General features: G+C 39.9%; 1 protein-coding gene across 1 annotated transcript in view; it reads right to left on the reverse strand.

Moving 5' to 3' along the window:
- The window catches only part of LOC136429742 (myosin light chain kinase 2, skeletal/cardiac muscle-like), a 55395-nt gene that overhangs the window by 898 nt on the left and 37663 nt on the right, over positions 1 to 16834 (reverse strand). Inside the window, exons 6-13 of the mRNA XM_066419697.1 lie at positions 6563 to 6662; positions 6205 to 6286; positions 5765 to 5886; positions 5213 to 5354; positions 4468 to 4563; positions 2769 to 2872; positions 2047 to 2205; positions 1015 to 1135 (exon numbers count right to left, since the gene is read on the reverse strand). Of these exons, the coding sequence (XP_066275794.1) occupies positions 1015 to 1135; positions 2047 to 2205; positions 2769 to 2872; positions 4468 to 4563; positions 5213 to 5354; positions 5765 to 5886; positions 6205 to 6286; positions 6563 to 6662 (926 nt within the window). The remainder of the gene's footprint in view (positions 1 to 1014; positions 1136 to 2046; positions 2206 to 2768; positions 2873 to 4467; positions 4564 to 5212; positions 5355 to 5764; positions 5887 to 6204; positions 6287 to 6562; positions 6663 to 16834) is intronic.

Consider the following 16834-nt stretch of genomic DNA (forward strand, 5'->3'; position numbering starts at 1 on the left):
GGCTGTGACAGAAATCATAAAAAAAGGATCGCAACCTTTTTGTTTTATTTTCAAAGGAGATGGGGAGTTACTTTAGGTTCGTTTAGTTCCATGTATCCAGCAGTGTTTGAATTTGTAGAAATCAATTCTTTTCATGAAGCATTATTGGTGTATAGGGGCTTTGGGTTGATGATTTGACATGACATTTGTGGGATATTATGGTACATGTATGTGATGAGTGTGGCTAACAGGACTGAAGTTGTGAGAGTACATGGGATACCACACAAGTCATATACATGGCATTGTTACTGTGTTAGTTGTATCATCAGCAATTCACTCCACATCAGACAGTGTTAAGTTTGTACCACCAGAAGGTGCCTCTTGGATTCCTGTTCAGTGAATCAAAAGAGCTTTGCCTGTATACTCCCAGTCTACAGTTTTCTAATGCTTGTCTAATGGTATTATGAGCAGCAGAAAGATTTAGGTGAGATGCAGCTTAATTGCAAGCGGGATGTTTTCAATGGTCTTCCTGAACTGACTCTATCTCGTCATGAAGTCATACGTGCTTGACATTCTACATTGTTGTAAATATATAACACTATTGTATGCATCACTATATCTGCTGAATCTAGGCCTAGAGTCAAACTGCAGCAAAGCACAAAAAGTGGGATCTAGGAGTGGGAGACTTACAGTAACATATTGGTGATGGCAGTTTGAAGACATTACAATACAAATTTACTCCCCAAAGCTTCATTCTGTTCACAGGTCTAAGTTTTGAGTTCTAGATTTTGGTCTCAGTTTGAAAAATTCCAGGTCCAATCGCAGGGATGCAAACTTTGAGACATTTTCAAATTATCTCCTTTACAATAACATGGCTGTCGTGTACACTGTGGTAAGACAGTCTTCATTTTCCTTTTTGCTTTCACCTCAGTTTCAGATATTTTGTCTTTAAGATTCAAAGGAAGCAAATTAGATCAAACATCGATATTGTTTGTTGGAAAACAGGATCCAAGGACACCTCCTACTAGATTCTACCTTCCACTTTTTCCGGATGAGGTACTTTCTTAGAGCTTCTTTGTTGTTGATGATCTCCTCCTTCTTCTGGCCCCTGGCCAGCCATCGATGTCTCAAGCAGTCTTCTGCCGACATCCTCCCCCTGAAACCAACATGAAACAGCAAATAAGTGTCTTCTTCCAGGATCGCTGAGGCCTTTTAAAGACATACAAGATGAAAGCATGCTTCAAAAGTTTTTTCTACAGAGCTGCTTGAAATGTTTCATCAAACACATGCTATGATTTGTTATTAGTGAATAAATCACCTGCTTTCAACTTTCTGTACATGCATGTTTCAAATTTGTTAGTTATTTTGCTCTGATTCCGTTAGTTATTAGTTATTCCGTTAGTTAGTTATTCTTCCATTCTATTTATTCCTGCTAAGCATGACATAGCAGATTAAATTCACCCCACATCAAATGTTGTCTACACATGTATATGATATCTGCAGTTGTCAATCATACTTGCAGCACTCATCTTTAAGTTAACTTTATGCATTTTATTTTGAGACTGCAAGATATATCCATGGTGCACATGCATTGAATTGATTTCTGACAATATCAACAAAAACAAAACACACAAGAGACAAACAAGACACACTCAACTGCTGTCAACAATACCAACAGCATACATACAAAACATGACACAACAAGACACATGCTCTGCAGTCTTTCTTCATCAGGGCGGCCTTGCAAGCTTAAGGTGACCATCTCCTTGGACAATAGTCCTTCCTGTTGTGTTCGCTCTCACGATGCCTGAAGTTACCCTGGGCTCAGGCTTACCCTAGGTTGTACACAAGGCATTTAGTGATGAAGTCTTTGGCATCGTCCGAAATTGCTTCCCACTCTTTGTCTGAGGAGTAGTCATAGTCCCAGCAGAAGTCGACGATGTTCGCAAAGGTCTTGAAGTCATCTTCTCCGAGGAAGGGGGACAAGCCAGTCAGGCTGAAAAACGAAACTCACACTTAAAGACAGACTGACAAGAAGACACGCTTGTGTTGGGCTCATGCACTTACCCCAAGTTGTACACCAACAGTTTTGAGATGAAGTCTTTCGCTTCTGTTGAGATATCGTTCCATTCCTCATCTTCGAATTCGTAGTCCCAACAGAACTCGACCACGTTGTTCATGGTCTCTGTGTCGTCTTCCCCCAGAAAGGGAGAGAGCCCTGATAATCTGTGCAGGCAAGCAGCGGCAACAACCGTAAATGTCATGCATCAACGTAAAAGCATAACAGTGTCGTACTTCAGGATCTAGATTTAATGAATTTAAGAAGTCTCATCTTCAATTGTGGAAATAATTGCAAAATGTAGCAGTGTCGTTAAAACGTGATGTTTCTTTATCAAACATTGGCAACTTAAATAATTGTAACAGTCCATGCATGAACACACTCAGTCTGATAGAAACATTGAGTTAAAGAATGACACACTGTCCAGTTAGATTAAACTTAAGATAGATCATTGTATTATTTGTAGAGTCCGATACAACTACTGTTTCATACAATATCACAGTAAAAAATGTAAGTGACATTCACAGAGCAGCAAATTATATCTGGAAAGGTTGCAACAATAGACACAAGGGAATTACATGTAAAAGGCAAACACAAGGATAAATGATTAGAGTCAGTAAAGTACAGTTTAAAATGTGTGTTGGGTGGTCACAGTCTTAGCTTAAACATAGCAAGTAGATACCAAGCCAGACATTAGACAGCTAAGACTTGCCCAAGCCGACAGACTTACACCACAAACGTGATGACGCCCACACTCCACATGTCAGTCATGTAGGACACGTTCGTGTAGTTCAGAATCTCAGGGGCGCAGAACTCCGGGGTTCCAAACGCTACCTGAGGGGGAGGGGGGTGGGGGGTGGTCACACCAGGGAGGGGGTAGGACAGACACAGAAACAGGCAAACGTAAGGTAAGAAAACAGAACGTCACAGAGACTTGGAGTAAAAACAACAGCTTCAGGGGACAGCAAGACTGTAGGACAGTTCTCAGTCTTTTCTTGCCTTTTACCAACATTCCTGAAACACAAGGTATTTACAGAGTGGTAGATACAGGTCTGGAAGACATATTAAGTGTCATGATTTTTAGTTTAGCTCGGGTGGTAAGAAATTGAAGTTTAAAACTAGAAATTCAATATAGATGATGCATTATTGATATGCAGCTGATTTTACCTTTGAGTCTGAAACTGTGTTTGTGGTTAACGTGGTGGTCAAATGAGAGTGATTGCATGGATGTATATTGGGTTTCCAATTTTGTGGTATGAAAGAGATGGGAACAGATTTCTTATAAGAGAAACGATGTGTCCATAATGCTGTAAGCTGGTAGAGCATTAGCAGCAGACTCCACAAAGACAAAGACCTGGGGAATTTAAAACAAGAGAAACGCACATTTAAGGCAACACATTACATGTAGCGACAGCGAAGCTTTGTAGTTTACAATGATGCAAATCTTAAGATGGAAGTCCAAGTAAAGAGATTAGTCTAAGAATTGTTTGATTAGGCCAATCAAAGTTAATTTAATGATATGACAGATTAAATGTGATAGGACCTATACTTTTTTTGAAGATACACTTTTTGATTTATGATAGTTTTCTTTTTGTTTATCACTCACAGAGACACAGATGGATAGTCCCTTCAGCTTTTAAAGCGTCAGCCAATGCATGAAATTTTGATGGACTTCCTCCAAAGATTTGCATACATGTACATGTAAGCCTTTACAACATTCTCAAGCCTGGGACAGAGACAGTGACATGTTTCCCCTCCATCAGTACAGTACTTACAGGATAAATGTGATGACCCCTACGCTCCACATGTCTGTGGCGAAGCAGATATTTTCATAATTTAATGTTTCGGGGGCGCAAAACTCGGCGGTTCCAAACGCCACCTGGAATGGATGGTTACATGGAGTGATGATTTTGATACATGATTCTGCCACATGATTTTGATACATGAGTATGATATGTGATTTTCATAAATCATACATGATTTTGATTCAATGACATGATTTGTACATGATTTTTGTACATGATTTTTGCACACAATTTCGAGACATGATTTAATTTCTTATAATTATTAACAGCATGATTTTGAAAGATGGTTTAAGATTTTGATTCTGGTTTTCACAATTATTGTAAAAAAAATTCTTGTCATAATTACTGGCCAGATTACTTCCTTTTTGACAGTCTTTTTCTTTCTTACAATATATATCAAAAATGTTACCCATTCAACACTGTCTTGGTAACAAGTTGGAAATCTAAAAGTACAATTTTAAATTTTTTTGAAACTAGCAGAAACTTTCTTTCTTGTAATAATTATACCACACAGTAGATAAAAAACAGAAAGAAATCAAAACAAAATTCTGCCACATACATGTTTCCATTGTTTGCATATTGAAATTGTCAAATAAATGTGACACCTATAGTCAAACGAATTACCTGCAGGAGTTTCTTTGGATTGTGTCTTCTGGCCAGACCAAAGTCTATGATCTTCACGTGGTTCGTCTTCGTGTCAACACACATGATATTTTCTGGCTGTAGGTGGAATAGAAACAGAATATCAGGCTATAGTTAATACAAACATATTGGTTAAAGAATTACCAATGAAATGAATTGTATAAATTGTATAAATCTCACTACTGTAGTTACATTTATGAAATTCTCCTTGCAAGAAAAAGGTTTAATTAATCCAATTCATTCATTCCAACTAACTAACTAACTGACTGACTGACTGACTGACTAACTAACTAACTAACTCCTGCCCTAGCTCACCTTAAGATCCAGGTGTATGAGGCCATTGGCGTGCATGTACCGACACCTGTCCAACTAACTAACTAACTAACTAACTAACTAACTAACTAACTAACTAATTAACTAACTCCTGTCCTAGCTCACCTTAAGATCCAGGTGTATGAGGCCATTGGCGTGCATGTACTACACACCTTGGCACACCTGTCTAACTTTCTTTCTTCTTTTTTCCTTAAATGCCCACAGTCATTATGATTAGAAATGATCATTTCGGCATGTTAGAAGTGCACTGCTGGCTTGTGTCCACAGTCGGTAACTAACTAACTAACTGCTGCCCTAGCTCACCTTAAGATCCAGATGTTTGATGCCATTAGTGTGCATGTACAGACACCTGTGTAACTAACTCTCTAACTAAATAACTCCTGCCCTAGCTCACCTTAAGATCCAGGTGTATGATGCCGTTGGCGTGCATGTACCGCACACCTTCACACACTTGTCTCATGAACATGACTCCATCTTTTTCCGTTAGGTGGTAGTTGTCGTCTAAAACTCTTTCCAGCAACTCATGGCCCGCAATACTGCAATAATGAAAGCATGGTAAATCGGTCAATCATTATGATCAATTTCCAGATGAAATATAATACAAACTCAATAGGTAGGCCCTATAATTATTATGATAAGAAATAATAGACTGGCCTTAAAGCATTTCTTGCATTCTTTGCCTTGTAAGCACACTCTGTTGTTCACCAATATGATTTTGATTTTCAATTTCTTAGCAGCCTGACATCCAATGTTTTTTTCTATTTTGACATCTACATAACATGTACAGCAGCTGATTTCTTATTCATATCTATTTGTATATCTGGCAGAACAACACAATGTTTCGCACACAATCTTATATCAACACTGATTCTGAAGTCTTGTGTCAGGAAATCTTACAAAACTAATCATAGGACTATCATGTCCACATGATCCACAAGATACTCACTATTCTATGACTAGGGTCATCTCTTTTCTTGTCTCGAAGGCGTCGTAAATTCTGAGGAGATTTCTGTGGTTTAAACTCTTCATGACGTCGATTTCCATTCTAACATCAATTCTGTCCTGAGGCTGCAGAAAAACAATGAAGCATCATCAGCATATATGATAAGTAACCTTTATTTTAGATCATACTTGTTTAAATCAAGTATGGTTCTTAAATATTTATACTTTGTTTCTACTACAACATATATAACTGATTTATCAACAGCTTCATCAATGGGCTTGCTCCACATTAGTTTTGCAAACTTTTAGAAGACATACCATCATTTTCTGAATACGTTAATTGCCAGGATTGGAAATCCTATTGCTATATACATATACATGCAAGAACCAGCAGGATATAGTATTAAAGGAAAATATTGTAGTCTTTCTTGGATTTTCACTTACACTGTGTATTTTGATGGTCTTTGCTGCCAGCACCAGGCCTAATCTCTTCTCCACACATCTTTTTACAACTCCAAATCTTCCCCTGGAAGAAAATGCAACAGCTTTATGTTTGTTCAATGATCATCATTTAGTATCATAGCAAAAGTACTGAATAGATGATACTAGACTAAGTTTGTTTTATTTACTCTACTGTATCTGTACAGCCGTCATAACTGCCCTTCAGTGTAACACACCAGCTTCGCAGGCACACGGCGCAGGGGTTATATTACACTGACCAACCTGTCACACTGTCGTTACTTTGCTCATTAGTTTTCTATCTTATCTTAGGAATGGATAGGTTCAGGAAGAGATAACTCACGTAGCCAAGACTTCCCGTAAGTGATAGTGGTCGGCTATTTTTGCATCCTTCCGTACTGAGACGTTCCTCTCCCCGAACGGAGCTGGAGGCGGGAGGTCACCTGTGGAACACACAACAGAACAGGGCAATCAGAGATGGCAGACTTCCCCTTACCCATACTGCCTTGCAACCTTTCCAGTTACACATACAAAAATAGTAGCACTGAGGATATACAGTGATGCTTTATCATGTATATCAGGAAGAAGGACAATGGGAATGATTGATGGAAAACACACGTACAGACACATAAAAAACAAGAAATTTAAGATCTACCCCTGTGAAAATTTTCTTTTAATCTTTTTTTTTTCATTTTCTGAAGTGCTGCTACATTTAGTATATATAGTGCTATTGGAACAGTCGCCAGCACCTGTGACAGTTATTTGACAATGATGTTTGACACATGTATGTGCATGGTCAACTACATTTTCACACGTCCTTACTGTGCAATTTCATAACATGTACAGCTGTACTGCATACCTACACATTTGCTCTGTGTAATGTTAAGTTAAGAAAGAAACAAAAGATGCAGGTCATCCACCTGTCACATCCATTGTACACCCGGCGAGGGCAATACAGGACCAAGTAAGTAGAGTACACTGCAAATGTACTTATGGATGGCCTGGTGTGCTTGGCTACAAAAAGTGAGCGTAGCGAAACCACATTGCAGTATTGGCTATAATTGAAAAAGCATTTTTACCCTTCAAGTTCCACTTGCAAATAGTGCATATAGAGCTTTGAAATGTTAACTGTTTCCAGTACCCATGACAATCATTTGACAATGTCATTGACAGACAGACAGTCATACACTGCACTTGTAATACAAGCCGATCACACAAGCTTTCCCCACATTTTTGCACCTTTGCATTGTGAAATTTTATAACACCGCATTCCCGCACGCTCGCAGTGTGCAGCCTTTAGAAACAAAAGACACCATGCCTCAACCTGTCACCCCCTTTATGCAACAGGGCAACACAAGACCAGGAATAAGTGCCAAAAACAGGTCTTGGCCGACCCTCGGCATTCCTGCCCTGCCCTGAATCACCTGTCCACAAATACGGTAACCCGAACACTGCCTGGGAAGAATTAGCCTTTTGTGTGCCACTTGTAAGACATCTTGCCAAGACATTTGACTCCTTGAGAAAGCGCAGGAGAGCACCTTTGCCTTTGTAGGAAGGTAATGTACAGATGAGGGCAAAACATGGCCTAGGAATGTGTGCAGCTGGCATGGAAATACTTGAAGTAAAAGCTTGAGCCACAAGAAATCAGCCTTCAAATTAAAACCTTTTCATAAAGCACTGTGTCCATAGGTATCATCTCTTTCTGAGATGTGAATGAGTGCAGGCTTTTTGAATTTAGCAATTTCCACATTAAGCATTCCAAACACTCAGCAGATGCATTTCTATGTATTTACGTTAAAGTGAAATGAATAAGATTGTAACTTTGCGATGAAGTATCTCATGACCTTTCCTAATTTGTTACACCTGACAGGTGCGTCCAATCTTCTTGCTGTTGAACTTGAAGGAAAAGTTAAAGAACCATGCCAGATTTCTTCATTGCCTCAAGTAGTTTTGATTTAGAAATTACATTAAATTTTGTTATTGGAGCAAGCATTAACACCTTATCTCAAAGCCATTCGACAACACTTTGTAAGCCTCCCAAAATATTCTTCAAATTAAGTAAGTTTGACACTCTTTGGTTGCACTGTCAAGTTTGATACTTTTTTTATACTTTAGCTGCTGATGCTTCCTTGTGACTTTTCTAAAGGCATTATAAAATGGCATTGGCCTAGGTGATATGGAAAATTTGTCTTCATTCTACATTGCATTAACACCTAACGATCAGAGTTTAGGATAACAAACAACGTGCTACATGCATGTGTACATATGGGATTAAAGTGACGAATTACGCTTTATGAATAATTTACCGACTTAAATTTGCCGGCTTCATATTGAATTGGAGTAGGCCGCTACGATTAATTATTTTAATTGGAACTGAATTGTATTCACCTTGTGAAAAAAGGCATGCAGACCCTCTAATAATTTCGGACCATTTTTTCTTCTTATTTGGAAGTGGAAGCAGCTGAGAGAATCTCACCCGCGGCCTTTCGTGTACGTAGGCCCGAGGTCTCCTGGGGGGAGGTATTTTGAATGATGGAAGCAAGGGAAGGTCTTACGCAAGATACCCATTTATAACCTTCCAAAACAAATACACGACACCCATTTTTAACCTTCCAAAACAAATACACAACGTCATATCATTAATCAGTCAAGCCAGGGGAGACCAGCCTCCCTGGAAAAACAGTCTGCACAACCTCTTGTATGTCTTGGCTGGAGAAAAAAGCTTTTAAGTTTGATAAAAATATGTTATTTGAAGCTCTGGTTTGTAATACCTGGTGGCGCAGGGTCTTGTGGTTAGGGTTGTAGACCCAGAACCCTGAGGGACTGAGTTTGAATCCCTGACAGGTCCCGCCGTTATGCCCTTGGGAAAGCCACTTTACAATAATTTCCTCACTCCACTCAGGTGATCGACTGAGTGCCTACCTTTGGCTAGGGACGTCTCTTTTAGATAGGACGTTAAAAGGAGGTCCTGTGTTTGAGAAGAGCCACACTACACTATAAAGAACCCACCACACTTATCGAAAAGAGTAGGGGTCTTTCCCAGTGTGAGTGGATGAAATTACTCTGTCAGGATATGCAGCTTGTACTGTTCAGTACAAACCTGTTACACCATGGGGGAGTTTACTAGGTATGCAATACAAACATACAAACATGCCCGTTGCTATATTTAACCCCGTCTTGTTTCCTTTCCATGCCCAAATTGGACCCTCTGTGGTCGCCCCCTTGCCAATATTAACTCCATGCTCTAATTATCGGGCAGACAGGTTTATCTTAGAAATATTTACTCAACAAACTGCTGATCACAGACATCAGCTCCTATGCTATAATGATGGCACTGGTTATCTTTTTAGAAGAGTGCAGTATCCTTTTAGTTTGTTGGTGACTGTGGTTTCACAATAGACTACATGCAGAATATGATGGAGTTTTCAGTGGATTCTGCACGATGAATCTAGCTGTTAGCACGGAGGGACTTATTTTCATAGCTATTCAGCATCACAGGTTCATCTCAGCTAATGGTTTAGGTGCATTGCATGTTTTGCACCCAGCAAATGACACTGACTAGGTCTTCCCACAATTCATTAGCTTAACTTAGGCTATCAACATATCCTTTGCCACACATATACAGTGTGTGCAGACTGACTGTACAGGGTACAGTTACGTATTATTATGATGAGGATTGCACTTATCACGCAATGGATTGACTGTTAAGAGAGGTGAAAAGGAAGACGTAAATTTTTTTATTATACATTCATTTTCCATACACAAAAACAGAAACAGACATTGAGAAAAACATGCTTATGTTGAGCAAGCTAGAACATACTCCACAACAAAAATAATGCACAATTAATAACTCATATGGAACCTGATTAGTACTACTTAAAAGTCAACTCGGTTACTCATGGATAGAGGTTTATGACTATGGACCTCTACCAATAGACTATGGACAATCCTTCCTATATCTAGTCTGTCCCATGTAACAAATGAATCCATAATACTCCCCCTATGGGGGGTGGGGTTGTATTAACCTTAAAGGGGCATTAGTAGGATTGATGGATAAAGTTTTATGCATCCCAAAACCTGCTGATGGACAAAAGTCCATCCTCAGCCCATGCCAACAGATTCTTCCCTATTTGTCCCATTTGGCAACCCATAATACTCCCCAATTGCAAGGGGGGGAGGGGGGTTAGTTATTACCCGATACCCAAATGGGGTCATGCCGACCTTGCAGTCCCTGCGTCATCTGTGCTGATTTATGTTCCTGTTTGTGTTTTTATGGTGGAGCAGCTGCCGACACTTGATCTCTGACAACCTTTCCCACAACATCACTAGTCACTGTCTTTAGGACGCAAGAACCTAATCTGTTCATCCTAGCACCTGGGAACTTATAAATTGATCTTCTCTCTGTTGCCTAACCCCCTAACCAATAGTGAATCGGTAACCAAACAGCTTCTTCAGCGGTTTAAAACCTGGTTTCCCAGTCCTTTCCTTAGTCACTGATGAGAGACAGTGGATGCTGTCTGACTGTTTCAAAATTTCATCCTCTGCTGTTGCTTGAAACTATTTTTGGCACAGCTACTTCAGTGTGCTAAAGGTTAACTTGCAGATGCATATGAATGTTTTTGAAAATACATGACACGTATGCCTTCCTCGCCACTGCTCGAAAATAATGTTTTTGGAACTTAATGCATGCTTCTTGCAGTGAAAAATAAATAAAAGTATCGCATTCAAAGATCCGCATTTCTTGCAAAAAAAAACTTGTTAATTTAAGTATCATCATAGATTGATAAGTTACAATACTATATACTTTGAACAATTTTGATGACAGCCTTTCATTCATTCATTTGTTTGTTCGTTCCATTTTCAGATCAATAATTTTTCAAGCTCAGATACCTCATCTGTCTATGTCTCAACATTTATGTCTGGGTTTTCGCAGAGATTGCCTTGTTGCCTTTGTGGTTGGTTGCCTTAGTACCGTCCTAAGTGACCCTCTGAGCTGAAAGTACGCCATGCTCCAGATCTTATGAAAGAGCCACAGGACTTCGCGTTGGGAGTTTAGTAATCTCCAAGCAGATATAAGGGTCTTGCACATCCACGTTCTACGCTTATTTTTGCAACATTTAGTACCTTTTTTGAGTATGTTATTTTTTAAAGGTTCGTCTTGGCCTAGGAGTACTGGAAAACTAACTGACATAACTGTGCAAAAACTGACACAAAGCACTGAGACTGAGCCAGATCCTTACATCTGTTTGGAGATTAGCATTTTGGCCATTGTAAATGTAAGCCACTTTTGCCAGGTTTGTATGTGGGTGACTCTATGTCGGAGGTCCTACAAGGGAGTCGTAAAGATTATGTCAACTTTGGTTTCTCGTTAGTAGAAACTAAAATGATAAAAGGCTGGTTTGACCTGTCACATTGATACTCAATACAATATGTCTGATCTCTGACTTTTTTTCCAAATTACAGCACACGGGGGGGGGGGGGGGTTAACATTGTTTTCTGCATATAGTGAAGAGAAACTTCCATATGGGTGATTACATATTGAAGACTACATTAAAGAATGATAAATCATTTTAATCTTTTAAAATCTTTAATTTCCCAAAATTTCTCATATGTCACAAAGTACAAGTCATGATATTACATTTCAGAACATTATTGCCTGTCTTCTAATGTAACAAGCGTATTTGAACCACAAACTGTACAGTCATGGATTCTCACCCGCCTCATTGGTTTTGTTTATTTCTGGATTAATTCCTACAAATATTTACTACACGGGATGGTAAACCGGGATCGTAACCCGACTCCCCGCTAGATAACCACCAGCCATAGAAATGTTCGTCATCTCGAAAGCTAATAGTTCAGTTGTTACGCTCTAGATACGGAAGTAAACTCCGCAAACACAATGTGCATGCAAACCCACCTCTCTCCTGGCTCAGTTTACCATGTTTATGTCTATTTATTGTTGTCCCGATGCTTTTTGCAGAAGCAAAACTACCGCACAGAAGTCTATTTGAATGGCCTTAATTTAGGACAGATTGAATTATCTGAGAAGTAAAATTGTGCCTTGATTTTGGTTGACTATATGTGTGCCTGCCACTTCTTGTCCTCCGGTTATCAAAATCAATAAATAAGAATCATTTCAGTTTGCATCCACATTTCATTAATTAATTTGCATCCCAAATTTAAGGGCTAATATAAATAGTCATCTACAGTCACCATAATTTCAGGTTTATGGACAGGAGGTTTCCTTATCAAATTGAGTTTATCTTAAAATTCCTTGAGGAAAGAGGGTGAAAAATAAATCTTAAGAGTACAAAATGTGGATCCAGTTTGAGACTTTGTGTGAGGTACAATCTACCTAATGTTTTGTGGACTAAATGCAACTTTTCATTAAAATGAAAATTAAAAGAATATGTTTCCAAAGTGGTTTTGCTTGTTCCAATTTATTTGCATCCACGTTGCATTGGTTTATTAATGCGTCCACATTTTGTAAACTTAGAATTCTCCCCCCACCCCCGAAGGAATTTAAGATGAACTCTACTCGTCTTGGCACAGGTCACCTCCCTTCCTTATACCTACAACCTTCATCTGGCATTCGCCCAGAAGTCTTGAACTGGTTAAGGCACACTTGGCACACATTGTTACATAACTTGATAACAAAGCTTTCCAAATAGGAACCGTTTGCATTCCAACATTGACATGCTTTAATCTTCTCATATATATACAGATGCCTTCTCAGGGCTCAAAATACCCACAAGGGCAGTTTGGAAGTTTTCTAAGATTTTTCCCAGATTGTAGGTAAAATTTCTGATTTAAGATATTATAGGTAACATCAGTGTGTAGTTTCATCAGGTTGGTCACTCAAAACAAATGACAGGGAGATATTTACCCTGCCAGTGTTTCAATAGTCCATCTGCCATCTTATTGTCCTGAGAAAGGTAACGGAAGGACTTACCGAGACACTGAACTTTGTTAGCCATTGTAGGTAACAGAAAACAATGATTTCAAGTCCTCTAACTTACAGCGACGTTGAAACGGGATCCGTTTTGTTAAACCTTCTCTCATCGCCGGACTTGTTCCTTTCCGACGTTTAATTGAGCCGAGCTCGACAGGAAACTTCAAGTTCAGGAAAGTTTTAATCTCCAACAGTTTCCAGCTGGGGGGTATTTATTTTCAGTGGATTTGCTCGATTTCCGTTGTTTTACTTAAGTTCATATATCTTTTTCACTCTCTTTCCTTTTTCACAGCTATTTCAATCCCTTCTTTTGGAAGGCGTCCACCTTTTCACAGAGGCTTGCCTGCTGTTCTTTGCATTCTCCACTTTTGGCCACACCAATTTATATCTTTGACATCTATAAGTAAATATTTACTGAAAGGACAGTCAAAAGGAAAACATACACATGTACGTAGCTATAGGAGAAAAAAAACTTGAATCTGACTATGATTTACCTCCTTAAACTGTTTTTATCATGTATACAAACTTACGCCTCATTCTCTGTTTTCATATTAATTCTTCATCTATAGTTAAATTAATAGCATAGTTTTTCTTGAATTCGAGAACAAAATAATTTAATTGTCTTTTTTTTTATTTTAGAGACACCCACTCTTCCTCAAAATCTGGACTGGTGTTCCCTTCATTCTCTGCTAATTTCCCACATTATTCACTTGAGGTTTATTTACATACAGTCTTAGGCTTTCGTCTTAGAATAATAAAGACGCTGTTCTCAAGACAGAGCTGAGAGGGACAAGGAAGGTCAATGACTCTTTACAAGAGAGCGGCCCCTGGAGGAGTGTTGCCATGGCAACAGCTTGATTGACATGGACAACATGTCTTCCAAACACCCACTAGAGGCAACTACCTTGAGAAGGAACCATCCAGGGAGGAAGAAAGAGGGGTAGGCAACAGAGAAGATGGGAGAATGGACAGGCGTTACACCGAGTGGAACATTAGATGGACAGAATAGCAACAAGGACGGAGAAAATTGGTTGCCAAACTTCTGTGGTGCCCCAACTGTGAAATGGTCAGATAGATAGACTGAGGGATAGATGAGATGACAGACCTTCAGAAAACACCAGCCTTTACTGTAATGTTACATGGCAGCATTGAGAATGGCAAAGTAGCACAAGGACATTACTGTGTCAGGGTGTCCTGTTTTGCCATGTACATGTAGTATGGCATTGGGACGGTTATAGCACCAAAGGATTTACAACATTGTGAACACATTAATGTGATTTGATACTAATGACGGTATACCACACGCACACGGACGCATGTATATGTCACATTATCAGCCACATACAGGACATGTGATACCCTCCTTATCATTGACACATCGATTGAATTACATGTGGACTTATCAACAAAAGACAAGCTTCGAAACCACTGTGTACTGACTGTCTATGGCTGTTTCAGATAAATATTCCAAGAGGGGTATGCATGTGTACATTCATCTTTAAAAAGAGGTTTCTTTGTTTTTATCATGTTTTTGACCCCACCACATGCAAACTATTGATGAATGGGCACATAGCCACTTCAAGTCCCCTCTATGAGATATGACATTGCTGGGATGTTGGCATTTGTTCCTGTCTGAAAGGGCAGCCAGTCTTATCAGATTTTGGACTGAAAATTCATAACAGTGCACTCACCCAGATTGTTCCTTACATACCCTGTTATTAAGAGCTTAAGTTTTATGCTTCTTTTATCCTTAAGACCACTTATAGTACTCCGCAACAGGTGCACCACATGGCCAGGCGGGTTAGAGGATATGGTTATGGATATCACATCAGAACAAGGCCATCAGAGATGGCAGACTTCACCCCCTTACCCATACTGCTTTATGACCCTTCCAGTCCCACAATCAAAAGACTCAAAGCTGCATTGAAATCAACAGCTAAAAACAATTCTTAACCCCCTTGGGGCAAAGTTACACATGACCTTTGGTTCTTTCATTTCATTCCTTCCTTTCTTTCTTTCTTTAGGTAACAGGATTTATTCATTCATTCACACTTCCACAACAAACCATGTAGTCAATCACAACAACGCATCACCAGCTCTATGCATACCAACTTGAACAAGATTGTTAAACAACGCCAACGTCTTCAAGATATGCCCTATTCTCCTCCCCTGTAGCAGGTGCATTGCGCTGCCAGACGCACTGCGGGATGTGGTTATAGATAAGTAATTAGCTGAATATTCTCATGAGACAAACTGACTCGAGGAAACAAAATCCAACTCCAGCGATCCTGTACATGATATGACATTTTCTAATCCTATGTAGCAGGTGCATTGCGCTGCCAGCCCCACTGCGGGGTGGTTACGGATAAGGACATTTGTTTTCCCCCCACGTCGTCGGCTCCTCCCCCATACAGACCCTCCCAGGCGTGACGCTCCCCCTTCACCGTGGACACCGGCGGCACACTGGGCCTCTCTGTCTTATCTCTGGTCTTATCATAACCTGGTCACACCGGTCTCTCCTAGCCTCCACCATGCCCTCCTACGGGCGTACGGATCGTAGAATTCAGCAGAAAAAGGAATGATTAGCCAGCAGAGTCAGTCCACGGAGAAGATCACATATCGGAGCCTGCAAATGAAACCCTGGCAAATATTCTCCCTATAGCCGGCGTAGTTAGTCTGGTAGAGACTAAGTCTCTCCGGCTGTGTCGCTCACCCGACATGCCCGCTACTGGATAGGGTCGCAGTCTCTAGGACGGGATGTTAAGCCGTGGTCTACTGTCTTTGTGGAAAAGAACTAGAGGAATTTCCCCGGTGCAATAAACCTGTAAATGCTGTACATAGCGTCTGTCTTCTCTTTCACGACCAGTGGAAGAATAGCTCTTCAGTGAACTAAAATGGTTCGAGATCACTTTCGTTGTCTCTCCCAGGGCTTTAGGCTGGGGTTCCTCGGCAGCGCAAGTGTCTACCCCTGCCTGGCCAACTTAACCCGCCCCTGTGATTTTGCCTGGCCGAATTCAGTGACCAGCCAAATCGGGGTATGTTGAACTCAGGGCGGAAGGGCTGCTGGCCTGAGTTGGCCCTGACCCTGTCGGCCTGGATTCCAGGCTACTATAGATCCACGTTTAAACAAAACATTCGTGTCAGTTTACCTACTGAGCTTCTTAAAGAAAATAACAGTTTGAAATTAATAACCAGGATATTACAATTACGATAGAAGACACACCATTTCACACAAAATGACGTTTGAATAGAAAAATCTTAAACACTGTCCTTTTGAACTGACGCACCAGGATATGCATTGAAGTGTTCTTCAAAGCGGTCATATAGATCTGTGGTCAAGGATAAGCCTTAGTTACTCCTCCTGGCTTATACTAACAAGCAAAAGATCTTGCCACAAACATTCTGAAATAAACATTAAAAAGTGGCAAGATTGATACAATATTGATACATTTGTAATAGGTAGAAAATGTAGTGCTTTTCAAGAGATTTCCTTCCGTCCCAACTGAAGTAATACGATATGCCAGAAGTGTTCCTCATAGCGGTCATACGAAACATGGGTCAAGGTTAAGCAAATATTATTGAATAGATAGTTACATTTCATAGCGATATCAGTCAAGTCTACAAGACAGATAAGATCAAAACAAGAGAAGTAAATATAAATAC

Source organism: Branchiostoma lanceolatum, chromosome 3 (assembly GCF_035083965.1).
Source record: "Branchiostoma lanceolatum isolate klBraLanc5 chromosome 3, klBraLanc5.hap2, whole genome shotgun sequence".
Classification (NCBI taxonomy): Eukaryota; Metazoa; Chordata; class Leptocardii; order Amphioxiformes; family Branchiostomatidae; genus Branchiostoma; species Branchiostoma lanceolatum.